An 18,398-nucleotide genomic window follows, 5' to 3' on the forward strand; every position below is an offset into this window, starting at 1 on the left:
CTCCCCTACCGAGGTCGTGACGAGCGACTCTCCGCGTCCCAGGTTTTCTCTCGGTACTGCGGAGGGGTGGTTGATGGATGCGGGGGCTGGCTCGTCCATTGCGACCTCCTCTCTCCCCAGGCCCGGGCTGGCAGCCGGTTGCTAGGAGCCCCGGCCACCCGCCGATTCTGAGTCTGCGCGTGTGAAAGACCAGTGCAGAGTCCTGCCGGTCACCTCCACTGTTGGGGACAGGGAAGTGATGCCCTGGCCCGGCCCCTGCGAAGCTGACTCGGTGGGCATCCTTAGAGACGGTCACGTGTGTGTGTCATAAAGTATGGGGACTATGAAGTTGCCCGAGTTCATGGGTGTGTGTGTGTGTGTGTGCGCATGGGCAGGCTTGGCCACACCTGATGGCCCCCGCAACTTCCACCATTCCCTCACAAACTGCCCCAGCCCCACATCCTAGAAAGGAAACCGGTAGGTGCAGTTAGCTTTAAGGCGGAGTTCTCCCTTGACATCCACTGCCAGGGTGGGGTGGGGGCCATGCGGAACACCAGCTGTGGGAGCAGCCACCCATCTCTTCTGTAAGCCCTTTGCCCTCGGGCCTCTCGTAGCTTCTCAACCTACGAAGATTACTTCTAAAGGCGGCTTTTCAACCTTAATTCCTTTGCTGGAGGACCTACTGTGTTCCTCACATGTATTACATTTCGGGTAACCCTCACAGCAATGCAGAAAAGCAGGTGTTAAAGTTAGCTCCATCTGGAGAATGACGGCTTCCCCAGACAGTGACACCATCTCACTGAGGCGGAATTCAAAACCCGATCCACTGTCTTCAACAGCTTGAGGTTTGTTTCCCATCACCAACTTTCAAGAGTGAACTCTGTTGTTTGTCTCCTAAAAGTCACCTTAATGTGGGCTTGGAGACATGGCTCCACAGCTAAGAGCACTCTGCTTTTCCAGAGGACCCGAGTTCGGTTCCCAGCACCCACAGGGTAGTTCACAGCCATCTTGTGACTCCAGTTCCAGGACATCCACACCTTCTGAACCCTGCAGGCAGCAGGCACATACACATAAAATAAACATTTTTCAAAAAAAAAAATCTCAGGGCCGGGAGGGCTCTGAGGGAGCCTCTGAGACTGCAAACCTCATGATCTGAGTTTAATACCCTTGGGACCTACATGGAGAGCAGAAAAAAGTTGTCCTGGAACCTCTGCCTAAAAACAAAATCGGAACTCAAGAGGAACTAAGTATTTGAAAAAGCAGTTATATCTCAGTAGCAATTTATCTTAACAGTGGGGCCTTTCAGAAATTGATGTTCACGACTGAAGAGACTGCTCAGAAGTTAAGAGCACCGGCTGCTCTCCCAGAGAACCTGGGTTCCATTCCCGTTCTGGGGATATGGCCTCCCTGGAACCAGGCATAACATTCAAACTACATGGGGAGGCAATACACCCACATACATATGTTTTCAAATGTTCCTGAAACATCCTGTGATTTTAAAATGAAAATTGATTTTAATCCCAGGACAGGAACTAAAAAAAAACTTGAGTTTTAAGATTTGCTTCTGTGTGTGTGTGTGTGTGTGTGTGTGTGTGTGTGTGTGTGTGACATTGTGACCATAGCACACATGTGAGGACACCTTTGTGACATCCACGTGGGTTCTGGGTTTTAGCTCAGCAGGCTCAGGTGACCAGCCTGCTTTTCTTGCTGCACAGCAGGCGTCTCCAACTCCTCGGAAACTGCTGGTAATCTGGGAAACTAGGATTTCATCTAATTTCTCCACAATCCGGGGTTTCTTCTCTTCAGTCTCCTGCAGCCCAGGCCTCCACTTCTCGCCAAGGTTATAGACATTCACACTTGGCCTCAATTTATGACTTTTTAAAAGTACCATAAACCAAGTTTAAAATGAGTGGAAATTACATGGTTAAGATGGAAATAAATGTTTAAGTTCTCAAATGTAACAGGTTAATCAAGTGCACCCCTGTGTTCATTTCACTTTCTTATTTTGGCTGAGGCTGTAAAATAAAACTGGCTCAGTAGACTAGGGACTGAGACCCTAGAGACTGAATATGAAGGTACAGAGAAGTCCAGAAACCCACACGAGAAGAAGGGAACATTCAGATGAAAGGGTAGTTAACCTCAAAAATAGAAACACCACGGGTCAATGATTTCAAGGACTTTTACCCATAAAACGAACTGAATATAACTAAGAAAACAGCTGGGGTTGGGCCAAAGTTCACTTGCAGAGTTCTTGGCTGGCATGTGCCAGCCCTCCAGTCGCGTAAGCACCACACAGCTGGGGTGTGGGGGCATCCTAGTGTTTGGGAGGTGGAGAGAGGAGGGTGACAACTTCAGGGGGGAAGCTGGAAGAGTTAGAGGCCTGGGGCATATGAGGAAGTCTGAAAAGGAAAACAAAAAACAAAGCTACCACCATTGTATGAGATCCCGAGTTCTTTTCTGGTTAACAATAGGTTTTAAGGCAGAACCACAAGATGGTCAGTGCTCAATAATGCCTGTTATCCATCAGACCTCCAAAAATGCTTTTACTAAATTTCATGGGGAAACACATTACTTTCCAAGGATAATCTTCAACTCTGAAGGCTAAAGAGTGACTCCAAGTTATGCCAAATACCTCAGAATGCTTTGAAAGCAACCTTAAAAAACCTAAAATGTATACACAATTAAAAATATGTCTAGAAATAGGGTTGCATTCTTAGCAACAAAATCCAATACAACCAGTTTCCCTTTTTAAAGTTAGACTAACCCAATTTTAACTAGCCTCCCATGACAGCTTTTAAAATTCCTATTACTAAAAACTGCTGTCCAATGAATTTAAGAATGTCAAATTGAAAATCAATACCATAAATGGTTAAACACAACATCCTGACACAAAAGTGATTTCCCAGACCTGAGTTGGCTCAGTGTTTGGGACACTTGATGCTCTTGCAGATAACCCAGTTCAGTTCCTAGCACCCACATGGCAGTTAACTGTTAACTCCAGTTCCAGGGGACCTGACGCCTCCTTCTGGCCTCCATGGGTACTGCATGCACACGATTCATACACTCATACAATTCTTTTTTTCTAAGTGCTTTACTGGCAGAAACCTGAGAGCAAACACATGACAAATAGTACTAAAGAATTAACTACTACCATAATCCTGCTAAACTAAAACTAGTAACAAGGGTTCAGATGATTGCTTACTGAGTACACCAGACATGGTAGCACATACCTGTAATTTCAATTTCAGCACTGAGAAGGCAAAGGCAGAATTGCTGCCAAGTCTGAGTCCAGCCAACACACACACACACATACACACACGGTATTCTCCCTTTAATCTTAATCTTGGCTATCTGTATCTTGGTTTTAATTTATTTGAACTTCCAGATTGTCAGAAAAATACTGTAATTGCCTGTTGCCCTTTTGCAGCAGCACCTGGTTTAACATGGCTGACTACACGGAGAGAATCACTATTTCACTGGACATTTTCCAAAGTTACAAACCATGAGGGCATCCTACAGGTAAGTTAACTGGAGCTCGGATACAGACCTGAAAATCATTCAGGGTGTCAACAGGATTGCAACAAAATGTGAAAGCCGTTTAATACCTTGGAAAGAATGTTCCAGTCAGAAACCCTGCTTGAGCCTTTAAAACTACCACCCAATGGAAGGGCCTAGAAATAGATACCTATTTCCTCAAAGCTCTCCCCTGAGGAACAGGACCAGCAGTCAGCAGTGTGCCTAACTTCTCTCCCTCCATATCTCTATGCCACAAGGGCCTACACCCCACTGTGTAATGGACTACCACTTTCTGGGGCAGGCTCAAAACTTGTGGGCCACAAATATCAGTAACAACTTTTGTGTTTCAATCTTTGCTATGGAATTAAATATTTAAGAGGGAGTTAGAACAAGAAAAAACTTGATAACCATGTCTTGAACTTACAAAGCAATGGGAGAAGCAAGCAAAGCCTAAAGAATGGCTTAGTTAACTGCTTATCTTTTTGGTAGAAGTGCTGCAAGCAGATAAACACACCTGAAAGTTCTCTCTACTGATAAATTAAGAAACAAAGGTAAATCATAGTATCCTCTCATTAGCTCCTAACAAAGTTGCAACTATTCAAAAGGGAGGAAGAAAGGCTGTAAAATTATTTGGTTCAGGACTTGGTGCTCTTGCAGAGGACCCAGGTTTGGTTCCCAGCACCCACATGGTGGTGCACATCAAGTGTGACTCCAGTTCTGGGAGTCTGGTGCTGTCTTCTGACTACTAGGCACTAGGCACACATGGTGCACATACATGCAGGCAAAATCATCACACATAAATTCAAAATTTTCAAATAAAAAAATGGTAAACACTGAATGTGTGTGTGTGTGCCAATTCCTTACAAAATGTTCATTTATGAAATGCTTTTCTTTTTTTCTTCTTGGAAACAGTCTCAACTGGAGTCTGGGCTGGCCCGGGACTAACATGGCCCCTGCACGCAGAGTTGGGATTAAAGGAGTGCACCACACCAGGTCATAATCTAAGAGTAAAACAGGCAGGAAGTTCCTAGCAGGAGTCCGTCTCAAAAGACCACAGCTGTCCCAGAATCATTACACCAAAAGGTATATTAAATCACTCAGATTCAGAGCAACAATTGGGTAAATTGTAATTTTTTTTATTGGAAAACAAATATACAACTTGGAATGGATTTGAGGCAAATTGTGCCATAAGCAGATTTTCTTTAAGTGGCTAAACAAAGTTTAAAAAGCAAGTAACAATAAAAGAAAATGTTTCTGGTACAATACCAGCAGTACAAAAAAATAGTGTACGAGTACCTGGATAAAACACCCGTTTTGCAATAGTGCAACTTTTAAGTACATATTGTTGACTGTCCACAGTCCACGCAGAGTTACAACTCCACACTTCAACAACAACATGCTGACAGTTCCTAAAAACTACTTTTAAAAAAGGCATAACCCAGATGTTCCCTCATTTGACCAACTCCATCTAAGTTTAGATGTGCAGAAGGGCTTGGATATATCCAGAGTAAGCCACATGCAACATGTTACTTCATCAATTCTCTAAAATAAGGTTTGAGGACAATGACAGAAGATAAGGGGAGAAAACATGGAGGAATCAAGTCCTAATTACTATACATGCATATTTTTTTGACAGTAGGGGAAACCTTTTACAGATAAGTTACAAACAAAGAAAAGGCAAATAAACAATTTTGTACAAGAAATTTAACACATTCTGTACAATGTCTTCACTTTGCTGTCATCATTTGTACAAACTCTGAAAAAATAAGAAACACAAAATTATGAGTCAATGACAAAAGCAATCATAATCACTACACTCTGTATTTTCTAGTCCTTTTCTGGAACTATACAGTAACAGGAAAGTCAGTTTATGGCCAAAGATGGAACTTCACTATATTTGGGATCCTTAAACAAGAGCCACTTAAGTTGGAGCTGCAGGTACTGCTCACTGGTGGAATGCTTGCCTAGACTGTAGGTCCAAGCTCATCCCCAGCAACATGATAGGAAAACAATCTTGGCTTAGTTTGAACTTGAATTTTTTCTCTGTTGTTGGGTTAGCAGTCCAAATTGTAACTTCAGTACATCAACTAAGTTTTATAAGGTTAAATTTTATGCTACTTGCAACTGTTCTGTCATGAAAACTACAAGTGAAAAAGTAAAAGGCAAAAATTCCCTAGACTCCTTTCCATGTCTAAAGCCCTGCTCCCTGCAATGGGCACCCAAGTTCTGAGTAGCCTCAGATAAGCTGAAATTCAAACAGTTCCAGACAGGAGTCAGAAAGAAAAACAGAACCTCCTCAGATACATTCAAAGTCTACTTTATTTTAGGGAATCCACGGGAAGATTTGAAACTCTCCAAATTATCCCTCCACCTTCTACAGAAACTGTTCAGTTTCATTCAAATGTTAATACCTTAGTAAAATGTCTTCCAGGTGCAGGTATAGAACTGACATTCAAAGTTCTTAGTTAAGTGCTTTAGTCTTGTTGGCACATTTTAAATGACCAAAGCCTAGTGAGAACTCTGTTAGCACCCACATTTTGGGAGGGAAAGACCACTGCTTCTCAGCTGTGACTGTGACTCACCTTCATAGTTTACCTGACCATCACCATCGATGTCCGCTTCCCTGATCATCTCATCGACCTCTTCATCTGTCAGCTTCTCTCCGAGGTTTGTCATCACATGGCGAAGCTCTGCTGCACTAATGTAGCCATTGCCATCCTACAAAAGAGCGGGACACAACGTCTGAGTAATATCTGAACACTATCAACCAACAACTCCATATTAGAAAATCACATAAAGTGGAGGCAGTGGATCTCAGAGTGAGGTCCAGGACAGACAGGGCTACACAGAGAAACCCCGCTTCTGAAGGGAGGGCAGGGATATTCACATAAAGTGAAGAGAATCCACACTTGGGCGATCTACAGATGTCACTGAGTAGGATGTCCCTATATTCCAAAGGCACATACACAATGGATCCTTTTCTGCAAGAGCCATGACTCAGAAACCTAAGTCTACACGGGTTCTTAAGAGCAGTTTCAGCTGTCAGAAACGCTGTCTCCAAAAAATACAGGTGCGTCCCATTAGCTCCATTTCATTCTCTACAGTCCTTGCATTTACCTTATCAAACACACGGAATGCTTCTCTGATTTCCTCTTCACTGTCTGTATCTTTCATTTTTCTTGCCATCATTGTTAGAAATTCAGGGAAGTCAATTGTGCCATTACCTGAAAATCATTTGTACAAACATGAAATAGAACGTAAACCCCTCTTCGACATACCCTCCAACTGCCCCCACAACTGAAGACTTACCATCTGCATCTACTTCATTAATCATGTCCTGTAGCTCTGCTTCTGTGGGGTTCTGCCCAAGAGACCTCATCACAGTGCCCAGTTCCTTTGTTGTTATAGTCCCATCACCATCCTTGTCAAATAGTGAAAAGGCTTCTTTGAATTCTGTCAGAAAGACAAAAAAAAAAAAATCCAAACATGCAGAATAACAATTAAAAAACTACCCCATAATATGTACTAACTCATCAGGTGTTGGTGATAGTGGTGCACACATTTAATCCCAACAGTTGGCAGGCAGGCAGTAGGTGGATCTCTGTGAGTTCAAGGCCAGTTTGGTCTACAAATCAAGTTCCAGGACAACCATGACTGTTTACACAGAGAAACCCTGTCTCAAAAAAACAAACTAACAAAGTAAGATGCACCAACCCTTCAAGAAAGCAAAATATACAGCATTTTGAATGGAGCTTTGATTCCTAGTAAGTTAGGAGGAAAAACCTTGTGATACTCTGTCAAAATCTTTGGTAAACCAATCCACTGTGTTCATACTCAGCTACCAGAGTTTTAAAACAGCAGGGAATTCAATACACAGACAGATGTTTAGGTTATGTCAAAGGTTAAAGCTTAAAAGTCAACAAAATGTTTAAGAATTGGTATAAGGTAACACTTGTCTTTCCAATTTGTACTTTCCAATTCTGTTTCAGTCTCTCTGACTGTCCACAGACATAAAATTTCAAATTTTATAAGCATTTTCTCTTTAAATTCAAAGCAAGAACTTCTGGAGAAAATTAAATGGGTCAGTTTTGTAACAACAAGAAAGGATTATCATCAAATGTTAATGAGCCAATCAGGTTGGAGAGATGACTTGGCAATTAAGAGCACTCACCTAGGACACAGGTTAAATTCCCAGCACTCACAACTGTCTGTAATCCTAGTTCCAGGGAACCTGACACCCTAACAGACATACATGCAGGCCAAATAACAATGCACACAAAGTAAAACAAACAAAAAAAAAGTCAATCAAGCTATCAATGTCCACTTCAATCTAAGTGGAATATTATGAAGAACAAAGGCAATTTTGAATAGAAAACTTCAAGCTTACAAAGTACTTCAAAGACTTTAAGATCTTAGAAATTGTAGTTATGTTCCTTCCAATTCAAACTTGTATCATAAAACGTATGGAGCAACAATTTTATCTTCAGGTAGCGAAATTAAGAAATTAAAGAGGGTACTCCCAAGGTCACACCAATGCACAGTAACAAATCTACTAGCACAGTATTTTCTAAACGGATTAGACTATCAGCAAACAAGGAGTTTCTAAGTTCATGAGCCACCAAAAACTCTGTTATGTGACAATGTGTATCTGACATGTTTAAGAAACGGTCTATCTCTGTTCCAATTTATACTTTCCAATTGTATTTCATCATCTCTAGACCCACCTTTATCTCCACTGTCCACTGACATACAAGTATGCTCATAATATAAAATTTCAAATTTTACAATCATTTTAAGTTAGGGCACCACGACTCATATATGAAACCCGTTATTGATAGTACTTATAGCACAAATTCACCAGTTGAAAACTTTCGCTTAAATTGACTCATCCAAATGAGGCCAACGTTCAAAACTCTCTTGGCTTCCAGAAGAGTATTTTGATTTTCTTCCCACCTTACATTAACAAGGCTCTGGTTTTTGTCTGTTTTTATGGTCCAATGTTGCCAGATTTATCCTTTTAATCTCTGGTCACTTATCTATGCCCACTTACAGTGAAGACCTGCACCCACTCACCTCTCTGACTACCCAATAAAACAGCTTCCCTTTGGCTAAGTTCAAGCAGGATATGTAATGAATAAACTCTATAATCCTCAGCAGCTCCTGGGAAGTCACTTTAACTGGTCCCCAAAGCCTATGTAAGTTGTAGTAAATGCTACTGACTCTTTTTTCCACTTCTGCAACCAATATTTTGGCTCAACACTCCTCTCATCTTTTGCTTATACGATTAAAACTGCCTGATAACTGGGTTCTTTCGTGAAAATCACCAGATACCATGACCTTTTTGAAAAGGATGTTACTCTCCTCAGCATAAAACCATTGTTTAGCTTTTAAAAAAAAGATTTATTTTTTATTATGTATATAGTGTTCTGCCTGCATATCAGAAGAGGGCACCAGATCTCATTATGGATGGTTGTGAGCCACCATGTGGTTGCTGGGAATTGAACTCAGGACCTCTGGAAGAGCAGTCAGTTCAGTGCTCTTAACCTCTGAGCCATCTCTCCAACCCCTAGCTTTTTATTTGGATTATAAATGAGTCAGTGATGCCTAGTTAGCCGCTAAAGTCTCTCCAGTATATACAGTTCTAGTTCATTTAAATATGGCTTATTTTCCTGAGGAACTCCTCTATTATCAACCAGAAGCTTAACACAGTACTAACCTAGATCAACCTTAAAACCTATCAGCGTGTTCCTCACCTACAAACAGGATTTGATGAAGTCTGTCTAATTCACTAAATTCACATCCTTTTTAAGTATCTTTTCACAAACAAGGTATCTAGAAACAATCAGTGTAAGCGCATAGCCTAGTCTATCACCTACTAAATTATTAAAGATTGAAGTATTTAGAATTATGTATTCATTTATATTGCATTTTCTATCCTCATACACCCGATCGTAAATACCTTTTAAGTGCATAAACTCCCAATGTTATGATGCAACAATCAAGCTATTACTATATGGTTTAAGTAAGCTAAACTGTAGGAAACAGATGGCTTAAGTGTATGTATCCTAAATCTCAAAGGTCTAAAACATCCATAGGCCAGGCCACAGTGGTGTCTACCTGTAATTCCAGCACTGGGGAGACTGGGACAGGATGATCATGAACTAGATAGAGGCCAGCTGGGGCCTTGTTTCCAACAAACCAACAAAGAAAAACTATTACTCTTGTTATTCTTTTGATTTACACACACAATAAAGAAACTAATGATATTACTTAAAGGCCCAATTTATAATTCATATACTAAAGGCTCTCTGGTTCTCTCTTGTTTCTTCTAGACAGGGTTTCTGTGTAGTTTGGCTGTCCTAGAACTCATTCTGTAGACCAGGCTGACATCACCAGAGATCTGTCTGTCTCTGACTCCTGAGTGTTATGATTAAAGGCATGTGCTTTTGTTGTTAATATTTGAAAGCTTCTTAAAAAAAATTTTCTGAGCACCGGTGTTTCAGCTACATGATGGTGTTGGATCCCCTGGAACTGTAGTTACAGTTGTGAGCTGCCATGTGGATGCTGGGTATTAAACCCAGGTCCTCTAGAAGAGCAGCCTTAATCATTTAACCCTTAACCACTGAGCCATCTCTCCAGCCAAGACTTTTTTTTTTGCTAAAGACTCAAAGCTATGAACAGCTCCTTTGAGATCTACCTCAAAATATCTGCCTTCCATCCATCTGTCTTTACAGTTCACTTGCTTTTCAAAACTAGCAGTCTGTACACACAGAAGCATTTTATTAAGAATGTTGTTTTAATCAAATCTGGACCTTAAAGTTTAAGACTGAGGTAGATTTCATAAAACCAACAAAAAAACAAAAACAAAAACCCACCTCTTCCTACCAGTCTTTCAAATGTCAAACAATAAAGTGCAGACAGAGTTGTAACAAAATTAACTGGTTATTGATGTCACACTGGAGTGGGGTATTCTTTAATAAAGCAATACAAATTTTAGTAATTGTTTTACCTAAACAAGAAGTTTTTTTCTAGACCAAGTAATTTACTGTTAGAATTTCTAAACAAATCTGTAGTAGTGATTATTACAGTATGAGGATAAAAATAGCTTCAACTGTTCACACAATGTTGCATTATATGTTTCCAGCTGGTCAACATTTCTTTCTGGAAGGACAAGTAGACGTTAGACTCCAGAATATTATTATTGTCCACCAGTAATCTATCAGTTATGAGAAGAAAATATTGTGCTTCTAAAAACAGACCTTGAACTTTAGGAGGAAGGACCTTGGTAATACTAGTACTACTGGGATTCTATACAGTGTTCTGTATTCTTTTGGTGTTACCAAATTTATCCTTTCAAAAACTATTTAGTACCTAACACATGACAGGCACTAGGCTTTAAAAACCAGTAAGTCCAATAGCTCCTGGCTTTATCTTCATAAGGTTTTGGTTTTTCTATACTAAAAAGTTCAGTAGAACTCAAGTAAAAACAATGGACTTAAAATCTGTAGAACAGAAAAGGGTAGGACAGAAAGAACTGATTCCCAGCCCCCACTCCTTTTATAAAGCCAACTTTAGGATAGAAGCTATCAACTACGTAGTTTAAGCTGACCTCAAAACTTGTGAGCCCCTTGCTTCAGTTCTCAAAAGTGTTGGGATTACAGGCATATGTACACCATAACCTCAGCCAGAACTTACATCGAAGGACAATTTTTTATATAAAAAAAAAAGCCACAAGTCATTGAAGACTATATCCTATTACATTGACCAGATACAAAAAGCTTTTAAAAGAACTATATATCTAGAAGGACCAAATATGGTAGAAACCTTAATACATTCTCTCTCTCTCCTAAAATGTCTGTTGTGAGGAGGGACCAATACATTTGACCAGGAATAAAGGGCAAATACATAAGACAGTTTCAGACAGCAAGTATTAGCCCAAGTCAGTCCCCCATAGGGGGAAAAATACATGAAAACAGCTAAGAAAAAAAAACCTGGTAATTTAATGGTGTAACTAAGGTTGTAGTTGTTTTAGCATACATATGTATGGCTGTGACTACTTAACAGCATAACAAAATGATACAACTCAAAAGTCAAAGCTCTGCCTTACTGCTTCAATATACACAACATATATATATTTATCAACCTGCAAAAGCAAATCCTAGATTTAAATTATATATTAAGCAACTTGAAAACCTATTTAAATTTGGTCTTTAATTTAGTAATGTTTTACTTTCTATAGCCATCAAATTAACGGATGATGGATATTTGAGGACTAGTGATTTTTAATAGCTGCCAGGTCTCTGTACATACAGAAGTGGTAGATTTAAATGGGTGATGTAGTTGAGCTTTACCACACTCAGGTAGTAGAGCATGCTAGAGCATTCAGGAGGGGAAGGTAGATGATCATAAATTCCAGCCCGTCCTTCATAAATGCTCAAGACCCACCTGAGCAACAGTTAAACTGTCTCAAAAATCCACGTGCAGGGATATAACCCAGTGCTAGATAGAGCACTTGGCTGGCACGCAGAAGGCCCAGGGTCAATTCCCAGCACCAGAAGGGGAGTCAGCAAACTGCCACTGCTTCCTGGGAACACTGAAACAGTTGAATTAGACACATTCTCTGAGGCCAAGCATAGTGGGGATGCCCAAGATCCCTACATTCAGGGTTCAAGTCCAGTCAGTACCTCTTAACAGGACCTTGTTCTCAGAAACAGAGAAAGAACACAACTGGCAAGCTTCCACATTTCAGAATTAGCAAGTCATCTCAAGATAACAGAATAAAACTAAAAGTTCTGCTGGCAGTTAAACAGTACAGCATAAAGACAAATGCATTTATTTCTTCCAAAGTTTTTTTTCAATAGCTGTCACAACTTTTAAAGTCAAAATTCAAAATACTACAGTGACATTTGTAAGAAAGCTAGTTACAAAATCTGAAAAGAAACCAGAACACCAGTGACATTAGTTAAGTCTTTTTCTAGGGAAATGGTTGCTCACCATCAATTATACAGACTGAATAATGCTTATCTGAAATTCGTGGGACCAGAAATGTTTCAAAACACAAAAGTATTTCATGTGTCATATACACCTTTATAATACACAACCAGAAATCCATTTTTATACAGTAAAATTTTTGTTGTCCAAGCATTCTGACCACAACCCATCTGTGTATGAGGTAGAATGCCACTCTTTTATTAATGGTGTCAAGTTAGCACAAGTTTGGATTTTGTAGAGATTAGGGATTGCTTAATCTGTATATAGTCCCAAATGTAAAACATCAACTAATTTAAAGTCAGGTTAAATTCAATGTTTATTTTTCTGTATTTCAATTTAACTTAATACACACACACAGTCCCCCCTTTTGTTATGGTAACTGATTTGAAATTGCATGCCTTTTGGATGGTAGTAAAAAAAACAAAAAATAAAACCACCACCACGTTGTATATATCTTATTTTTTTATTTTTATCATTTTTTATTTTAATTTTAAATAGCTTGTTTTACATGTCAATCCCAGTTCCCTCTCCCTCCCCTGTATATGTCTTATTTTTGCTCTCCCTCTCTATACACATACCACACACCATACACTCCTACCTGTCAAAGCAGGTTCAATTACTGCATTTATACTACATTCAATTTGTCACCATTCATGACATACATCAAAGTCAATTATTTCATTTAGGGATCTCGAGTTTTCTTATTCAATTTATAGTTAGCCCCAAAGGATATAACCCAGTAAGGGTAGGGTATGTCTCACCTGCAATCTGCTCTTCAGTCAGTTGGTCAGCCTACAGAGAGATCAGAAAGGTGGGTTAATGACTTACAAGTATGTAGGTCAGCAGTCACAGAAACAAGTTTTAACACTTAAGGTTCATGATGTGCTATGAGCTGCATTCAGTTCTATGATCCTAGAACACAATGGGTAGGCAGAATGTGTCCATATTGGTTTAACCTTACAGCTAAGCAAGCCTGGCCCCAAGATTATGCCAAATACCTCAGAATGACTTGAAAACTTTTAAAAACCTAAAACATATATACACAATAAGAATATATCTAGAAATATTAGAACATTTAAGGTTCTTATTTTAAGCAAGAAAAACCTATATAAAACCAGTTTCCTTTTTCAATTAGACACGCCCCCCCCCCATTTTGGGGACAGGTTTACTTTATGTGTATGCAGCCTTGGCTGTCCTGGAACTAGTTCTGCAGACCAGATTGGCCTCGACTAAGATCTGCCTGCCTCTGGCTCCGCAGTGCTGACATGCACCATCTGGTACAGACTACCCAAATTTAAAATCTAATTACTAAAAATTGCCATCCAATGATTTAAGAATCTCAAACTCAAAAACCACTACCATAAATGGTTAAACACAACATCCTGTCACAAAATGTATTTCCCAAACCTAATGGAGGAAGAGGTGAGAAGCACCAGGCACTTTTACTACTTACCTGACTGACAGGCAAATGCAAAGAACCTAGGACTCTAAACAAAACACACAGGCTTCTTGTTGTTACAGCCTCCAGCTGTAAATATTCCACTGCTCAAATATATGCACGTCTAACACCTGGTATGTGGTCCTGGGAGTCACTGCCAAACTACTGCTAATTTAAAGTCCCACCAAGAAGCCAGGCTATGGTGGTGCATGGCCTTAATCTCAGTGCTTGAGAGGCAGAGGTAGGAGATCTCTGAGTTCTGGTCAGTCTGGTCTACTTAGTGAGACCCTGTCTGGAAAAAAACATAAATAAAAATTCCTTCATGGGGTTAACTCATGATTACTCCATTATCTTGTTGGGGGAAGAAAACAGCCTGATCCACCATGCTTTAAGTGAACATATCCACGGAGAAGGGTTGAGCCTTTGTATGGAATGGCCTCACATTTCTCTAGGGCACAGCATAAGGATTTGAAAGGGAATCCAAAAGACAAATTTTCCCCCTAAGCAATTTTGATTTGATTCATGGCAGCATGGTCATTAGTTGAAGGCCAGGCTAGGCTACTCAGCAAGATCTTAATTTCAAAAGCAACATTCAATTTAACCACAATATAAATTGAGTTAATTTATTTCTCCTTAAAAAACAAAACAAGGAAGAGCTAGGGATGTAGGCTCATCAATATAGTGTTTGCCAAGCAGGTTAGGTCCTGGGTTCAGTGCCTAGTATTAAGGAGAGAAAAAAAGTGTGTGTGTGTGGGGGGGGTAATGGAGTTACTTGACTTAAAATTGAAATGCCATCAATTATAAGATTCTAAGATTTTAAAAAAATGTATTTCCCTCAAAGTACCAATCCTTCACCACTTGGTTCTATAAGCTATGGACGTAACTCAACCTCTCACAGGGAATTTCATCTACAACACCAACCATATAGCTAATGATTAGCTATCCATGCATATAAATTAACCAAACAACTCACAATTTCCATACAGGAGAGCCTTTTCCAGCTAAACTCACTATGCTCCACACTGACTTTAAGCAATGAAAATTTACTTGCATAAACTGAAACCAAAAAGTACGAGTAGCACCCTAGAAACAAAATGAGGCATGTGAAGTCAACCGAAATTATTTTAAGCCTAAAAATGTTAAGCTTAAATGTGTAACAGGCATTGTAGTATGTGGAAATCGGAAGGAATGCATGCTATGAATTAGTGCAGGAAAGCAGCCAGTGACTACACGATTTTATTTGCAATGCATTGGGTGGGGGGGTATGTGCACACATAAAAGATAAGGTCTCAGGGAGACAACACTAGCTACAAATCAATCTTCTAATAATCTTACAAAGCCAAAACTTATGGGACCAAACCAGTCCAGCTCAGCTGTTCCCTGTCTCCTGGCAAACAATCTTAGGATACAGCACAAAAATCAACTTCAAGGAATGAACCAGGCACACAGAAACTAAGTTTCTCAGATAACTTGAAAAACTCTCAACTTTGCTTCCAAGGTTTCAGGAAGAGTTATCTTTGAGTTTAAGGCTTTAAAATAAACTTACCAATAAGTTCTAGAATAAAAACTCCTAAATATCAAGAGCTTACTGGCACTCAGTTTTTTCAACTACTCCACCATCTATGGAGAGCAGCATTTTTTTTAGAACCAAAATTATACTTTTGGGAAAATACAAGCTCATTAACATGTGTTTATCTCAATAAGCTGAAGACTAATTCACCAGAGAGATGACTCGTTCCTAACTCTTAATTCTGCAACCACTGATGTAATCCCTGCTGTTCTTGTCATTCCAGAGATTTCCAAGAGACTTTCAGGTTCCACCCCAACCTACTGAACTAGATCCTGCATCTTGGGTTATCACTGTAGACATTTATCACGAAACTAATCTGCATTACAAAGTCACCTGAATTGAACGCATTATGTACACTTAAGCATTTTCTAAATACTACTCAAAAAGGCTGGGAAGTGGTTTACAATTTTAAAAAATCTAGCACACTTAGCTGTATAAATGTGTGATTCCATGTATGGGCTTTAAACAGAACACAAAGGCTACATCTTCATTACTGTTCATTTCCCCAAATGCTACTTACACAACAACAAAAGCGTCAAATATTATTTTCTTCAATTACATAAATTATTTTACCTTCCGCAAAACCAGTCTAAGTTATTCCTGTAAGGAAAAGGGGGTCTTTATTCTGACAGATGGCACTTTATAAAGCATTCTGAGCCAAGAGAAATCAGTGGAACAAACTTCATAAAAATCAGGACCTTCAACTGAAAGCCTAAATTCTAGCTGAAGCTAGGCATTTCTAGATTATAAAGGAGGAAAAGCAAAATTTCTATTTTCTAAGTCTAATAAGATCTTTCAGTTTAGTGAAACTTAAATACACCCAGAACATTTTCTACCTCTTCACATCTTTTATTATCCTTTTATTATTCAATAAAAATATTCCAATAAAAATACATTGACTAGATGTATTTTTGTTTCTATCAGAGTCCTCAGAATCTTATAAATTATGAAGTAACCAGAACAGTTTTCAATTTAACAAAAACCCTCAATGTACCAATGATGCATGTAACTATAAAAACTTAAAAAAAACTTACTGGGGAAAAGGACCACTGTTAAGATATCAATTATAATTTTCCAATAAAAATTTAAATCCTATCATGCTAAAAAAATTTATTACAATTCCGAATGTTAATTACATGCATATAATTTACATCTATTTCTCCGTACAGAGAACAAATTCAGTCAGCATATTAAAATTCACAAGTTATCAAAACACAAAGAATTCACCAAACTTGAATGCTAGCTCTCTCCAAGGTGAACTCTCCCCACACCCTAACAGGATGGAGGTTTCACTTGGCAAGAACCGGCAACTAGTGTTTAAGATGTCACCTTGCCTCCTGGACACCCATTGCTGTAACCACTTGGCAGAGAGAGTAAAGTATTGCAAATTAATCGCCCTCATTAATTTTTTTCTACAGGAAACAGGAGGCTCCAGTCGTATTTTTTTTAAAAATCCTTTCTAAAAATCGCCTGCTCCTCTCTTCCCGTATACTCTTTTACTGCACGGTCCCTGACAGCCATTATTGTCGAAAAGAACTAAGATCAGATGGCAACTTCGACGTCGAAACACCCGTCATTTTCAAGGAAAACGCCGCGTGTGGCCGAGGTGAGCAGGAGTGCACCTGAGCACTCAAGAATTTAGCGACCCGCCCCTTAATTGCTACTTTTTTCAACACTTTCACCAGGTTGCCTTGGCTGTGGGCGGAAAACGCCTTTGAGCCCCTAACTGAAGTTGGCTGCTTTCGCTTTACGAGCTGTGTTATTTGGAGAAAGCGCTCGACTTCAGGAGGAAAAAAAAAAAACTTGTTTTCTTCGACGGTAAAAAAAAAAAAATTAAACATTCAGTCTGGTGCTGGAAGCCAGCAGCAGATGGAGTAGAACAAGCCGCACCGCGGGCGGAGGGGGGGGTGAGCTGCTGGGGTCCCCTCCCCCGCCCAGCCCCGCAGCGCCGCGGGCCGCCCAGACCTCCGCAGTCCTGCAGGTGCCAGCGCAGCAGCTGGGGCGCGAGCCGGGCCGGGCCGGGCGGCGGCTCCCGGTTCCGCGCGCCCGTCCGCCCCACCCCCCAGGGGCTGCACCCCGCACGGGCTCGACCCACACACCTCGCCCCCGACCCGGCCCGGCCCGCCCGGCGGGGGATGCGGGCTAACGGGCGGCCGCTCGCCCCGGGGGCCCCGCGCTCCCCCGCCCCGCCCTCCCCCACCCTCCGCGCATGGCGGCCGGGGCGGACAAAGGCGCTTCCTGGCGCCCGCGCACGGCGGCGGCCGTTGGCGGTTTGAAACCGCCCCCCCCATCCCCCGGGGCTGCCCTTTCGAGCCGCTCGCACTCCGGGACGGACCACACCAACCCCGCACCACCACCACCCCGCAGCCCCGACGCATCCTGCCCGGGCCAAGCCCTGCAGCGGGTCCCCAGCCCCCGACTCAGCAGGGAGAACCCGAGGGGGGGGGACGACACCTGCGACACTACCGTCGCGGGGGCCTCCCGGCCTCTTCTGCGCCATCCTCCCGGAGAACCGGGCTCGCCGAGGGTGTCACGGAGGGGAGGGTCCCCCCTCTTTCCAGTCAATCGACTTCAGCATCTGTTCTTCCCTCCCGCCCCACCGGCAGCTCGGCTACGCACTCACCATGCTGCAAGGGCTACCGGTTTCCGAGACGAGACCACACAACCACTCGGCTCGCCCGCTCCACTCGGACTAGTTCTCTTCCCCGGCCCCCGGCGCCTCATAAACACCTCCCTCCGCCAGATCCCTCCGCCTCACGCCAGATAACGGAACACAGCGAACTAGTCCCGGCCGGCTCCCCTTCCCCCTCCCCGGGACTCGCCGGGAGAGCCCCCTCTCTCCTCAGTCACTCGGCAGAGCGGGACGGGGACAAAGGGGAGCAGGGTGACGGGTGACGTAGGTGA

At 41.5% G+C, this 18,398-nt stretch overlaps 2 protein-coding genes and 1 long non-coding RNA gene across 9 annotated transcripts in view; 1 reads left to right on the forward strand and 2 right to left on the reverse strand.

The window, feature by feature from the left end:
* The window catches only part of Stpg4 (sperm-tail PG-rich repeat containing 4), a 48,110-nt gene extending 47,808 nt beyond the window's left edge, over window positions 1–302 (reverse strand). The window contains exon 1 of one of the 4 annotated variants that reach the window (XM_040739370.1): window positions 10–302. In XM_040739370.1, the coding sequence (XP_040595304.1) occupies window positions 10–99 (90 nt within the window). In that variant the 5' untranslated portion in view covers window positions 100–302. The remainder of the gene's footprint in view (window positions 1–9) is intronic. The other 3 variants (XM_040739371.1, XM_040739369.1, XM_013118508.3) reach the window with 3 other exon arrangements.
* A 47-nt stretch (window positions 303–349) lies between these two features.
* Window positions 350–17,339, forward strand: LOC121137263. Of its 4 annotated transcripts, none has more exons than XR_005874515.1 (4): window positions 350–456; window positions 3,407–3,498; window positions 4,408–4,578; window positions 16,913–17,339. It is a non-coding gene; the product is annotated as an uncharacterized LOC121137263 (long non-coding RNA). The 4 variants fall into 4 exon arrangements; XR_005874517.1 differs by lacking the exon at window positions 350–456 and adding an exon at window positions 523–824; XR_005874518.1 differs by lacking the exon at window positions 350–456 and adding an exon at window positions 1,681–1,724.
* On the reverse strand, window positions 4,616–18,248 carry Calm2 (calmodulin 2). The gene is made up of 6 exons (XM_005077276.4): window positions 18,118–18,248; window positions 13,248–13,278; window positions 6,805–6,948; window positions 6,613–6,719; window positions 6,078–6,213; window positions 4,616–5,251 (listed from the first exon to the last, which is right to left on the reverse strand). Exons 1-6 carry the CDS (start codon window positions 18,118–18,120, stop codon window positions 5,223–5,225), a joined length of 450 nt encoding a protein of 149 aa, XP_005077333.1. The 5' UTR covers window positions 18,121–18,248; the 3' UTR covers window positions 4,616–5,222.
* Window positions 18,249–18,398: the final 150 nt, after the last annotated feature.

Source organism: Mesocricetus auratus, unplaced genomic scaffold (genome assembly GCF_017639785.1).
Source record: "Mesocricetus auratus isolate SY011 unplaced genomic scaffold, BCM_Maur_2.0 Super-Scaffold_100676, whole genome shotgun sequence".
In the NCBI taxonomy this organism is placed as follows: Eukaryota; Metazoa; Chordata; class Mammalia; order Rodentia; family Cricetidae; genus Mesocricetus; species Mesocricetus auratus.

Excerpts from the sequence above, each read along its gene's own strand:
- Calm2 (XM_005077276.4), bottom strand. Across the intron at positions 6,214-6,612 it reads CATTCCGTGTGTTTGATAAG|GATGGCAATGGCTACATTAG; the intron begins GTAAATGCAAGG and ends GCTCTTTTGTAG. Across the intron at positions 5,252-6,077 it reads TGGTCAGGTAAACTATGAAG|AGTTTGTACAAATGATGACA; the intron begins GTGAGTCACAGT and ends TTATTTTTTCAG.